This window comes from Lygodium microphyllum, chromosome 17 (genome assembly GCF_053477565.2).
Source record: "Lygodium microphyllum isolate KBCC chromosome 17, Lygodium_microphyllum_v1.1.10, whole genome shotgun sequence".
NCBI classification, from domain to species: Eukaryota; Viridiplantae; Streptophyta; class Polypodiopsida; order Schizaeales; family Lygodiaceae; genus Lygodium; species Lygodium microphyllum.
The window spans coordinates 135,061,451-135,074,608 of NC_141151.1; the positions used below are offsets into that span (position 1 = coordinate 135,061,451).

The 13,158-nt window shown below is 41.8% G+C and overlaps 1 protein-coding gene across 2 annotated transcripts in view; it reads left to right on the forward strand.

Annotated features, from left to right (window-relative positions):
• The first annotated feature begins 235 nt into the window (after positions 1-235).
• LOC148022391 (protein MANNAN SYNTHESIS-RELATED 1-like) overlaps positions 236-13,158 on the forward strand; it is a 34,555-nt gene continuing 21,632 nt past the window's right edge. Inside the window, exons 1-3 of one of the 2 annotated variants that reach the window (XM_087696740.1) lie at positions 236-657; positions 1,010-1,160; positions 1,422-1,492. In XM_087696740.1, coding sequence (XP_087552866.1) covers positions 535-657; positions 1,010-1,160; positions 1,422-1,492 — 345 coding nt within the window. In that variant the 5' untranslated portion in view covers positions 236-534. The remainder of the gene's footprint in view (positions 658-1,009; positions 1,161-1,421; positions 1,493-13,158) is intronic. The other variant, XM_087696739.1, reaches the window with a different exon arrangement.

Below are 13,158 nucleotides of genomic sequence, written 5' to 3' on the forward strand. Positions count from 1 at the left end.
ATTGCCAAGGGATGAATAACACCTTTGATGACCACATTGACTTTTGGCCTCTTTTACAATGTCTAGCAAAAGTGGGAGTTACAACTTACAACATAGGCCTTCCGCCTCGAAACATGCTTCACCACTAGTTGCCAATTGACCTTGGGTTGGAACTTGGTACATGCTAATAGCTATTGCCTAAGAGTTAGATAGATCTATCATCTAACATTAAAAGTTAATAAAAGAATCATTAGCATTGATGTCAGAGAGTATTCAAGGACAATAGAGTAATGTTGAATCCTGATCCGTGTCAACGGTCACCATGAGCATAGAGAGATCGAGCAGCTTTGGAAATTGCAGATTTGAATATCTCGAAAGGGAAATTGTATCACGAGAACTTCACAGATCAAGCAACTTTGGAAATCGCAAAGGGCAATTATCTCTCATAAGAAATTACACATGCATGAAAGTCCTCAGGAATGGAGCCTGTACTCCGGAGAAGGCATTTGAATAGGCATTTGTGCGCCATCGCGGGGTTTTGAAAGAGGTGTGATCATGCAGGTTGATTCGAAGCAGATTTGTGGTGCAGCCTTGAGCATCGGCATGCTGGTCATGCTGCTCAACCTGATCGGCAATGGGCCTCTCTCCCCTGCGACAGAGCGCCTCAACAGCCCCGAGGTATCCTGTCACACTTACACAGAGAGAGAGAGAGAGAGAGTACTGACATCAAAGCTTTTCAGAGAGCTGAACGGCTGAAATGTACGTGTTTTTTAGGGTGCTTGAAACCTTAATCCTTCAAGGAGTGTATCAAAAATTGAGTGATTATGGTCCTCAGAGAGAGAGAGAGAGAGAGAGAGAGAGAGAGAGAGAGAGAGAGAGAGAGAGAGAGCGCTCAATTTTAAACTTTTCAGAGATCTGAAAGCCTGAAATGCACGTGTTTTTCAGAGTGTCTAAAACCTTAGATCTTTCAAGAAGCCTATAAAAAATTTAGTGATTATGGTCAGGAAATGGTTGCATGTTGCCTGTGCAGGAAACTGCTTTGATGGTCTCAGCAGGACATCATATATTTGGAGAGCACACTGGCAAGCCTGCCAAAATGGTAGTACAAGATGAGACCCCAGAAGAGTTGTGGGGGCAACCAGGACCTGTGCTTCATCCATGTTGGAGCAGGTTTATCAAGGGCAAGCATCTTTGCACATGTTGAATAGTACTTACTGTCAATGCTGCACACATTCTGCACATTACCTTGAAAGTTTCTGTTTGTCTGTGTGCACACACATGGGGGTAGGGTGTGTTGTTTTATTAGTTGCGAATTTGAACTACTTGTATAGTGGCAATCATTCTTTATTGGATTCCTTGCTTGAAAACTGGCACCTTAGCTTCAAAAGAAGTACATTCTTAGAAACAAAGGTTTGAACTTTGAATTTTGGCCCTTCTTGCAGCTAGAGAGGGGAAGACTTGGGGTTATGTGCTGGTCGTGCTGTCAAATGGCCCGCAGTATCACCGAATGCAGGTACACAAGATGTTAAGTGTGCTGGATGAAGTTTTTGTAACATGCTTTTTTGACTGTCTTTTGTTTGATTTGACCAAGCAGCAAAATGTTAGTGAACCTTCGTAACTCCCACAGTACATGGGAGATATTTAAACAATCCCTCATGACCAAAATAGAGGTGGACACTATCTCATCAACCCCTATGTGACATGTTGGAAACAAAATGAACCTAAAAGATTTAGTGGGATAGACATTGGTATACCAAAATAAACAAGTGAAGGCAATCAAGAAATGGGAGAGATGGAGGAAACACTTTAGTATTGATGAATAATGTGTGAGACTAAAGGGTGTCTGTGCACAGATGCAAGTGGGTTGCCATACAAGTGGACACAAATGGCTAGGCACCCAAATGACGGACAATCAATCAAGTTATCCAAATCAAGAATCCTTAAGATGAAGGCACTTTGGTATTCCAAAGACTTGGTGGGCTCAAATGAATAGATGCAACTCAATTGGGACCCTATATATAATGAACACGAACTAAATCAATGATGTTACTTGGCAAGTTTGCACCTTGCTGAAAGGAAAATCAACTTTGTTGAAACAACCTTTGTCCAAATCAAATCTTGTATCTTAATAGACTCATGACTTAACATTATAATAAATACCTAGGTCATGGATTTCCCTCAGGAACCACAAAATCCTCGTAGCAGCCTACCAATGAACTAGCTTGGGTTCACTCATAAACCCTCCAAGCAAACCTACAACAAAGCACAAATTAATTAGAGTATTTAGGAGTCGTATCAATGACCCAATCAACAGTTAGTAGTAGATAGCATTTGCCATCGGTGAATTGACATGGACCATAGCCTTTCAGTACAGACCCATGGGAGAGAAAATTGATAAACACCCCTTCATCTCGAAGATGGTCAAAAGCTCTCACACATGCTGCGGCACTTGCATAGTGTAAGTGGTAACACACTATGGCAAAGGGATTGTAAGTAGTGCATTACGGTGAAACAATTGTAAGTAATCTTAAGTGAAGCAAAAAATTCATGATTGGTAGCGTAGCACTTCTAAGTGGTAGCGAATCACTTATGAGTGGTTACACACCTCTTTTAAGTGGTAGTGCAACAATATTAAAATCCCTCTCAGAGTCTACCAAATCTCATGACCTAGAAAGAAGTGGAGAAGTCGCATGTCTGTCATCTCGAACATCTCATGTAGTATCTTCTTCGTTTGCTTGATCTTTTGGTCACGGTCACTTGTCAAGATAAATCTTCCACATAAAGCACAAAGAAAGCATGGCTTCTAGTTGATGTGTGGATCCACAATCGGAGATCAGTAGAGAAACATTGATACTATCATGAGGATATGTATTTTTGACATGTGGTGTAATTGGGATTAGAGTAAATTTATGAGCCCGGGATCCGAGGAAATCATGGGATGTCAAAGGCAAAAGTTTTTATAAGTTATGCCGCACAGGTACTTGGTGGTATTTGGTGTGAGTTGTTGGTCTAGGTCATTCATTTGGCTATAAGTGTCAGTTGTGGTGACACTAGAGAAGTGGCTTTTAATGGTACTTAACACCAATCTGATGGTCAAAGATGGTGCAGAGACACTCAGGAATGGAAGTTGCCTAGCTAATTTAATTATTGGCCAATTAGATTATTTTTCAGGGCACCAAAATAATTATTAGATTAATTTTTAGCATTTGAAGACTGAAAATAATATTTAATTATGTATAATGCTAGAAAAACCATTTGGGAAGGTTGTTACTTATAAAAAATGCCCATACAAGACTGAAAAACGTCTTTAGAGGCTGGAGAGGAATTTTTAGTGGATTTAGCCCGCAAGGCAGGGGAAGGAGATGCTGTTGGTCTGATTTGCAGCCATTGGAGGACCTTCTGAGGCAGCTAGGGGTAGGAGAAGACCAATCAATAGCAGGTGACAGCATCTACAGGCTGTTGAGACAGGGCAGCAGTAATAAATGACCGATTTTCTTTAGTTTTTTGCATCTACAAGCTGTTGAGACAAGGCAAGAGTAGTAAATGACAGATTTTTTTCAGTTCTTCTCAATGAAAGCTTGAATTTTCTCTCTCCTCAGCATTCTCTCTCATCTCCCCGCCTTTCTACAGCCTTGCTTTGAAGATTATAGCATTGAGATCACCAGAGGCTGAGAAATTTCAGATTTCTTTGTTGTAAACCCTAATCTACAACAAAAATTGGGGTTTAGCAGCATCCTTGGGAAGCGTGCTAGAAATTGGAAGCTCCAAGACTTGGATTCAATAGGATTGAAGCAGTTTCAGTCAAATTCAGATGGAGGGACCAGCAAATCAATGAATTTGGGGCATTTTCCATCTCCATTAAAGCAGGTGAAGGCCAATTGATTGCCCGAATCAAGGGGCAAATCAGATTGAAGACTTGTTGGTCATTTTGGACAGTAAGGGGAGTTGGAATACCGAAAGGGATTGGGTGAATCCCATTGTACATCAACTTCTTCTTCAATTAAGTTAAATAAATACCGAAAGGGGCTCCAATTTTGGGGCCAACAGGGTGTCTAATGTCCAAGATTATATGGTAAAGTGTGCATTTTAGTTTTGTGAATTTGTTAATTATTGTAAATAATACTTAATCAAGTTATTTACTACCCTATCTGAGGAGGAAGGCTGGTTATAGATATCGTAACTTCCCTTGGAGAAATGAGTCTATCTTTTGGTTCCAAGCATGTGGAGCCTATTTGAGGCCGTAAAGGGCCTTTTTCAACCTATAAACTTGGTTGTTTGATAAGGGAAATCCAGGAGATTGCTCAACATGGAATGGCCCTGATGATAGTCATTTGAATTGCAAATGCAAAGATATCATGGAAATCCACTCTTGGCCACTGTGCGAACCCTTTAGCAATTAGCCGTGCCTTGTGCTTATGCAGAGTGCCATCATTGTGGTTTTTAGTCTTGAAGACCCACTTAATTTCAATTACCTTTTGATGAATGGGCTGCAGCACAAGATTCCAAGTGCCACTCTACTCAATAGCCTCCAACTCTTGCTCCATACCCTTCTTCCAATGCTATGACTGCAAAACCTTCTTCATGGAGCTGGACTCCCTATCCTATATGGCATGAGTCATCAAACAATAGTTAGTACAAACAAGCTTGGTGGAATGTGCTTGGTTCCTCCAAGATTTCTATGGGCCATCCTACTGCTGCTACTGCTCAAGAACTCCCTCAATCCGTGTATCATGGAGAGTATCACGTAACCAAGGAGGAGGAGGTCGGTACTTTTCTCATTGCTCTACCTCTAATGAAGTTGTTGGAATATTTGCTAGTGTCGACTCAATGGGTGAATCTAGTGGGGAAGCAATCTCCTCCTCCACTGATAGTGGAGCCTTAAGAGCTATAGGCTTTGAAGGCACCAGCTTAGATGCCCAACGCTCACTTGGATCTCAAAGTATGGGATGCTCAACACCCCCCCTATAACTAGAAACTCTTCAACTTGTCTACTCTGTATATCATCTCATGGGCTACATGTTCATGTCCTTTCACCCATGATTCAGGCTCCCTAAGTATTTAAATTGTCATTAAATGTAATTGTTGCCCCAATGTCCTAGGCATTAAGTGATACTAGGGTTAAAATTTTATTTAGGGTTTCCTATGATGGTTAAGTTGTTAGGGTCTCTTTTCATTATAAAAGGGCACTTTGTGCATCATTAGCACATAAGTGTGGCATTATTCTTTTTGGTCGCCTTGAGCATTGTATTCTCTCTTACTCATTAATACATGGACTCTCATTTTGTGATTGAGTTATTGTGCATCGATTGATTCATTTATTATCTTTCATTCTCTATCAATTCATTGTGCAATTACTTTACACTTGGGCCAACAGTGGTATTAGAGCCACTTACCTCCATTGCCATTGCTCCTGATCTTCTTCCTGATAGCCATTGCCATTGAATGCCACACCTCGGTTGGTTCGATGCCCTTTGATCCATTATTGGGGCTCCCTAAGCATTTAAATTGTCAATAAATGCAGCTGGTGTCCCTATGTCTGAGGCACTAAGTGACACCAGGGTTAGGGTTTTATTTAGGGTTTATTGTGATAGTTAAGCCATTAGGGTTTCTTTCATTATAAAAGGACACTTTGTGCATCATAAGCACATACGTGTGGCATTATTTCTTTTGGTCTCCTTGAGTGTTGTATTCTCTCTCACTCATTAATACATTGCCTCTCATTTTGTGATTGAGTTATCGTGCATCAATTAATTCATTCATTATCTTTCATTCTCTCTCAATTAATTGTGCAATTACTTCACACTTGGGCCAACATAGACTTTCCGTGAAATGAGATCATAAAGTTTGTATCCCTATGGTTACACTTGCCTTTTGGAAGTCAGCTTAAACTTTTCTCTCTGCTTCTTTGGGATGTGAATATAGGCATCACACGCGAACATCCTAAAATAAGACGCTTTCAGTTTGAGACCAAAGTAAGCCTCAAAAGGTGTCATAATCAACCATGGCTGATGTAGGTAATTGATTAAGAATATGGACAGTGGTGCACAACAAAAGAAGAAAGAGGAGAGGGTTTTGGCTCGTACGACTCAAAAGGGTTCTACGGACCTGACGTAAACCTTGGTTGAGATGAAGGAGATGGATTGGTGGATGCGCCAAATGTCATGGTCCCTCTAAGGGTGAGGAGATGAACAGCCTCACCAATTAGTCTAGACAGAGTAGTAGCACTCGTTGGAGGGGTGTAAACCTGATTGTACATGATGTGCAAGTACTCCTTAAACTCCTCATTTGTAAGATGACCAAAATGAGAAGAAGAAGATGGTAAAGATGAAGGTGTATCTACCTCCTCCTCGAGACCATAATGCCTTCTCAGAGCCTTCAATGATGGAGAAGCCTGATAGGGCATCATAGGATGCCTAGAAAAAGGTGCTTGAGACATTATGAGTCAGAATCGAGTCACATATGAGTCTTGCACAAAGACTAGCCTCCACAATCATCGCAGGATACTCTTCAGAAGAGCACTGGCTCTGGTACCATGTGAAGATATGCCAGGGTTTGCACTAAGGAAACACATGTAAGACCAAGACTGAAGCACAAAGACTCAAACAAAGACAAGCAAAACTCAAACCCTAAACGCAAAACTCGAAACTAAAACATAGAGAAGAAACTTTGAAGTGAATGAATGCTGTAAATGAATGTAAGTGTGTACAAAATGCCCGAGGGCTGAGCAATGAAGTGTTGGAGAGTGATGTCCATTGGAGATGGATCCCAAGTGTTGTGATCACCAGTTGGAGTGCACGAAGAAAATACAAATGTTGATCACCAGGGAGTCAGGAGATTGAGGTGACAAGAGGGATGATGCTCGGGGTAGAGGGCGGCAGCAAGAAGCTGTAAATGCAGCAATAGACCTGCCACTTGGAGGAGGAATGCCACAACCAATTGTTGCCTGGGAAGGGGAGGGCCAAACCAAGCTCCAAAAGGTCGCCTAGAGGAGTGGATTTCCATTTGATGCTTGGGATTGTAGAGTCCAAACGCAAGTAGCGAGAGGGGTTGATGATAACGAGGATGCCGAACGCAGCCAAGTGTGAGGCATCAGACAATGGGTGCAGCAATGGATGAAGACGCTAGGCATTGGAGGAGGTGTGGAAGGAGTGGTAGTAGATGTGAAGGGTAGACCGCCATGTGGGTGAAGGTTGATGGCTGAAACCTGCACATAAAGAATGAGATTGAATGGTGGGTAGCTTGTCTATTTATAGATGTTTAAGGGTGCCCCAAAAATTAGGGTTTTGGGGGACTATTGAAACTCTCTCAAACCATGCACCAGTTTTGTGTTTTTTAACATTTTCATTAATTAAGTGTGTTTTGGGGCTGTTTAAAGATGCTAATCAGTTGTAAAGTGTGTTTTAGCTCAATACTTGAGTTTCCTCTTGCGGAAGATCAACCAATCCTTACAAGTATTAGAATGCTTCAAATTTCAACTCTTAGAAATACGTCCATCTCATCTTGCTAAAATCATTAACAATGAGCATAAAATACAAACTTCCCTTAAGGGACTCTGCCCTCACTGCCCTCATCGGTTCATGAAACAAGCTCCAATGGCTCCTTTGCCCTTTGCAAAGCCTTGTAGAGAATTGCATCTCTATGCTACTTGTCACAAATGCAAGGCACACATGGCAGATGGCTCGCCCCAATCTTCGGTAATCCACAAACAAGGTGACCATTAGTTGCCTTCCTAAAGTTCTCGTAATGGAGGTGACCAAATTGAGTATTCCATAGCTCGGTTTTAAGATTTGGGTTTTAGAAGAAAGAAGAAAAGAAGTAAAGGCCGATGAAGTTCGCATCTTGTAGACTCCATTCTCCTCATGACCTACACAAAGAACCTATCTCAAATCACCGTCAAGAACTTAGGAGTCCTTGTTGAACTTGACCATAAGGGCAAGTGCACAAAGCTAGCTCATTAAAAGGAGATGATATCCTAAACCTAGCACATAGAGAACCTTTGATTTGTGAGCACCACTATGCCCATTTGGAATACATCGCATATCACCTTTGCCTTTGATGGGGATTGAAGAGTTGTTACCAATGAGAATTTGCCCTATGAAAACAACAGTAGGTTCAAATGACTTCGAACACAACAACACCAATTTAGTCTCCAGAACTAACTATGTCGAGAACCGAGCGAGAGTGGGTAGATTAGCTTGCTCCACAAAGTTTTGACATGGTGGAAGATACTTTTGATCACACAGAAGAAAAGCTATAGAAGCTGTCCACTGAAGAATATCATGTGATCATGGCTTATACACGAAAGAAGATTGAGCTCGATCGAAGGATTGCCCTTCAAGAGAAGCTACTCAATGAAGATATGTATGAATTTCTCTCTTCATTAGTGAAGTATCATACACATGTTCTAGATCCATCTTATCTAGTTTTCCTAAATATCTAGATATTGTCTTCCTAGATATTCTTTCATACTCTTTCGTCCACTCCGGTGCAAGGTACTTTAGATTCGTCTTTTGTTCCTTCTTCTTTTACTTCTGTTGCTTTGCGATATACTGGTAGGAATCATGAGGAAGAAAAAGTACAATCTGTTGACTACGAAAAAGGTTCTCTTGAGGACCAATTCTTCTATGTTAACACACGCCGTGGGGATTTAAAAAAAAAAGCCAGGTACCTCTTCTTCTATTCTTCTTTCTTTTCAGTTTACTTCTCAAAATCAGAATGAATTTGGTGTTCCTATTTCGAATTGCATGGTGCATCATCTTCATTATCATTTCATTTTCAATCATTAAATGGTAAAAATGAACAGAATGCATCTACACCTTTCACACCACAAATTCAAAACCCACCCATTTCACCACATTTTTCCATTGCTTCTGCACTTCTATTTACACCATTTACATTCCCTTTTCACACACCTTATGTTGCACATCACACCACACCAAGGGGTTATGGAAACATAAGCATCGCCTTTAGGACGTCAGCCGAGTGGTGTTCCATCTTTTTCTCACACACTTTTGGGATCATTGCAGCTTGGGTATCCCCCCCAGTCTCTCCCAAGTGTGGATCAGTTGGTACCACAGCTTGCCTCCATGGCATTACCTAGTGGACCTTCTGGTCATTCTGCTGTGTCCCAGTTGAACTTTGGACATGGCTTCCGTGTCCTAGTGCCTCCTTCTCTATCGGCAACTTATGGTAACATTCATGTTCTAGTGCCTCCGCCTCAATCGGCACTCATTGGACACTCACAGCCTAGTTCTGCCTACCCACCTCTTTTTCTTCCTCCTTCCTATCAGCCACTTCCACTACCACTCTCTTACCCTCCCCATCCATCTTACCCCATTTTCATGACACCTCATGGTTCTACCTCATCTTTAGCCAAGCATGCATTCAATGACAAGACTCGTTTCAATGGGTCAAACTTTACCACTTGGTCAAATCTGATGAGACATGTCCTTGACTCACAGAACCTATAAGTATGTTGCTCTCCATTCAGTCCTCAATCTCGTTTGTGCAGGTTTCAGACGTTTTCAGCTTGCTGTCCACACCCCTCTTGCGGAGGACGTCGTAGTCTCAGATGTCCCTTGCTGTCGTCTACAATTTGGCTCCTGCTTCCAATCCTCCACCTCCCATTTGCTGCTGTTTTCAGCTAGGCGACTGTTACTGACCACCTGCACAGCTATCGTACAGCCTGCCACGTCAACATACTACTACCTTTGCAAGCCCCAGCTGTCACCAGCACAGTTTTCTCACTCATGCTGCTGTCGTTGCAGTTTTCTCACTCTTGACTGCTATCGCTGCAATTTTCTCTCATGTTTGCTGTTGCCATCATTTTCTCTCTCCTCATAGCTGCGTTTGATAGTCTTCTCTCTCAGCTTGTCGCAGCAGATTCTCTCTCCACCGCTTGCATTTGCTGTTTTCTCTCTCTTGCAGCCTGCGTTTTTAGTCTTTCTCTCTCTTGCACTGTCATCTGCATCAGATCTAACCTTCCTTGGCTGCGTTTGCTAGTGTTTGACATGTGGAGGTCGCCTCACTGCGATTCGGGATCCGTTCGGAGTAGGGTACACTCTCCAGCTCATTACCCTTGTCGTGATCCTTGAGATACAGGAGTTCAAGGTTCAGTATTCATTCATTGCATAGTGTGTTTATTGCATGAGCATTACATATTCAATATTCATATCATTTCATTTATTCACTCTGTTCATTGTCTCCGAGTCACCCTAATCCCAATTGTGTTCTTTTATCAATTTGTGCTTTGCGATTGTTATTTGTGTTTCTGTGTTAGGGTATTTCTTTACACCCATTGACTGGAGGATTGTGTTTCTCTCCGTTCATTGTGCAGATTCCCCACAGGTGTTGCTGCTTGATTCAGAGAGGACAGTGTAGTTATCTTTTGAGCTTCGGCTCCGCTGTATGAGCTTTTCTTCTCATAGCATGATTCAGAGTATCATCACTGTGTTCTTGTGTTTCTGAGTTTCTTCTCTCTCTCTCTTTTTCTCTCTCTCTCTCTAAGTGTTTGCCGTATACAGTATGTTTCTCCCTACAAACCCTAACGTGTCTCTTGTCTCTTTGTCATTTTTTTGACTGCTAATCCTTTTGACTCTTATTTAATGCTAAGTGGTGTAAAAGGTGTTCACACTTAAATGCACACTTTTACACACAATAGTGTGTGTTCACACATGAGAATAAATAAAGCTAACAAATCACCCTTTGGGTCATGGGTGATTGAACCTGTGATAGGAAACATATGGAAAAGGAAAAAGGAAGGTTTTTCTTTGAAGAGACAGTGTGCTATCTTATATATTAATTTTGGAATGGAGATACATAATTGAGAGAGATACAATATGAGGTAGGTCATGACGTGGTCTACTGACAAGCTTAGGGACCTGATGTAAGACATGGTTCAAAGGTGCCGTGCATGGCTTAAGAGGCTGATCAAAAGTGTGTGTGGCTTAGGGGCATTGGGCACAGGACCAGAGGCCAAGCAACACCATATTGGGTACGTTGTTTATCTTGTTGCTCGTCTTTCTTCCTGTAGCATTGGTCAACAATGTGGCCAATATGCTTGCAATATCGACACTTGGGCGGTTGTTTCTTCGTGTAGAAGGTTGTGGGTGCTATGTCAACATCTTTGTTGCGCCTTTTGTCATTAAAAAGGATGGAGACCATTTCTTCATATTTCATCTCTCAAGCCATCTTGAGAGTTGTCACGGTTTTATGGAATTGTGCTTCTTTCATCAAGCTATTAAGAAGTAAAGCCTTTTTATCATCATCATCATCTAGATGGTTATTGAGAGTGGTCAATTGTTGGTAAAGAAGACTTTAATGATCGAGATGCTCCTTTAGAGTCTCTGAAGGATTGTAATAGATACTAATGAATTGCATCTTCACAAATAAATTGGAATTATTAATCTCTCCCCCAAATGTGGTTTGAAGCCCATCCCACACCTCTTTTGCCGTTTTTGTAAGATCAAGGTGATGAAGAAGGTTGAGGTTGTTAGAGAGGCCGAGCTTGATGATGGTGAGTGCACTTTCATTCTTCTCGAGCCATTCTTGATGAAGTTGTGCATTGCCCTGAACGTGCTCTGGCTTGTTGGTGGAGATGACTCTCCATGCGCCTTCTTGCATAAGTATGGGTTGAATCTTTGTCTTCTAGATGGAGAACCCGATGCTCGAGAGTTTTTCAATTGTGATGCCATATCTCGACATCCCAATGGTAGATGGCATGGAGAGAGCTCAAATTGAAAAAGGGCCCCCAATTTTTATTGGGTAGATGACGATACATTTTGATAAAAATTGCCAATTGTAAGGATGGTGATAGGATCGAAATGCAGCTGAGAGTGCAGTAGACAGTGTGAGAGTGAGAGAGACAGAGTGAAGCACGGCACCCAATCCAATAGATTGAAAGAGTGTAACATGAAAGTACAAAGCACAACCCTTAAACCTTAGGGTTGTAGGGGGTGTTCACACCCAACACACGGTAAGTGCCCATAAGTGTATAACATAAGCACATAAGCACATACGAAAATAAGACTATAAGTCTGGGGGAAAAAACCTCTCCTACTGAGAGTAAAAAGTGCCCGAGTGTCCTATTGATCATTGACACTCCCATATGAGCGTAGGTGTAAGTGAGGCGTGAGTCAAATACCCAACAAACCCCCTTGGAGTGAAGATTGATCAAGATTACAAGGATCATCCGCCACCAAAGGATATCAAATTTAAAGCATCGCGAAATGCTTCAAATTTGTCACGAGGAAGAGCTTTGGTGAAGATGTCTGCCACATTACTGGTGGTAGGATAATAGACAAGGCTGATATCACCTACATGTAGCCTCTCTCTGACAAAGTGATAATGGATCTCAATGTGTTTCGTGCGGGCATGAAACACTGGGTTTCGTGCCACTGCAATGGCACTCTGACTGTCAGTGAACAAAGGAGTAGGCTCCGTAACAGATACATCCAGATCAGCTAGCAAGCGTCTAAGCCATACGCATTCAACTGTGGTAGTGAAAGCTGCCTTGTATTTAGCTTCACATGACGATGTTGCAATAGTGGATTGTTTCTTGCTAAGCCAAGAAATGCAAGAAGAGCCAAGAAAGAAACAATTGCCACTAGTGGAGTGACGTGTATCATAATCACCAGCCCAATCAGAATCACTGTAAGCATGTAACTGCAGTGGTCCCCCCTTGGCATAAAGCAACCCAAGAGATCGAGTACCCTGCAAGTAACGAAAAACACGCTTGACAGCTTGCCAATGTGACATACGTGGCTGATGCATATACCTGCTCAAAGCTGAAACTACAAACTGTATGTCCGGCCTAGTGTTGCATAGGTAGATAAGACATCCAACTGCAGGAGCATATGTATGTATATCAAACAAATCACTGTCATCATGTAATGACAGTTTCAGTCCAGGTTCCATGGGGGTACAAACTGGCTTGCAATCCTGTAAGCCAAACTTCTCAAGAAGTTGCTCAATATACCTTGACTGTGATAGCCCAATACCTCGAGCATCATGTATGAACTGGATGCCCAAGTAGTAATGCAAAACTCCCAAGTCAGACATGTCAAAAGTTTGCTGCAAATTTTGTTTGAATGCTGAAATCTGATCAGCATGTGTTCCAATGAGCAAAAGGTCATCAACATAAAGACATATAATCAGCATAGATCCCCCTTCTTTACATAC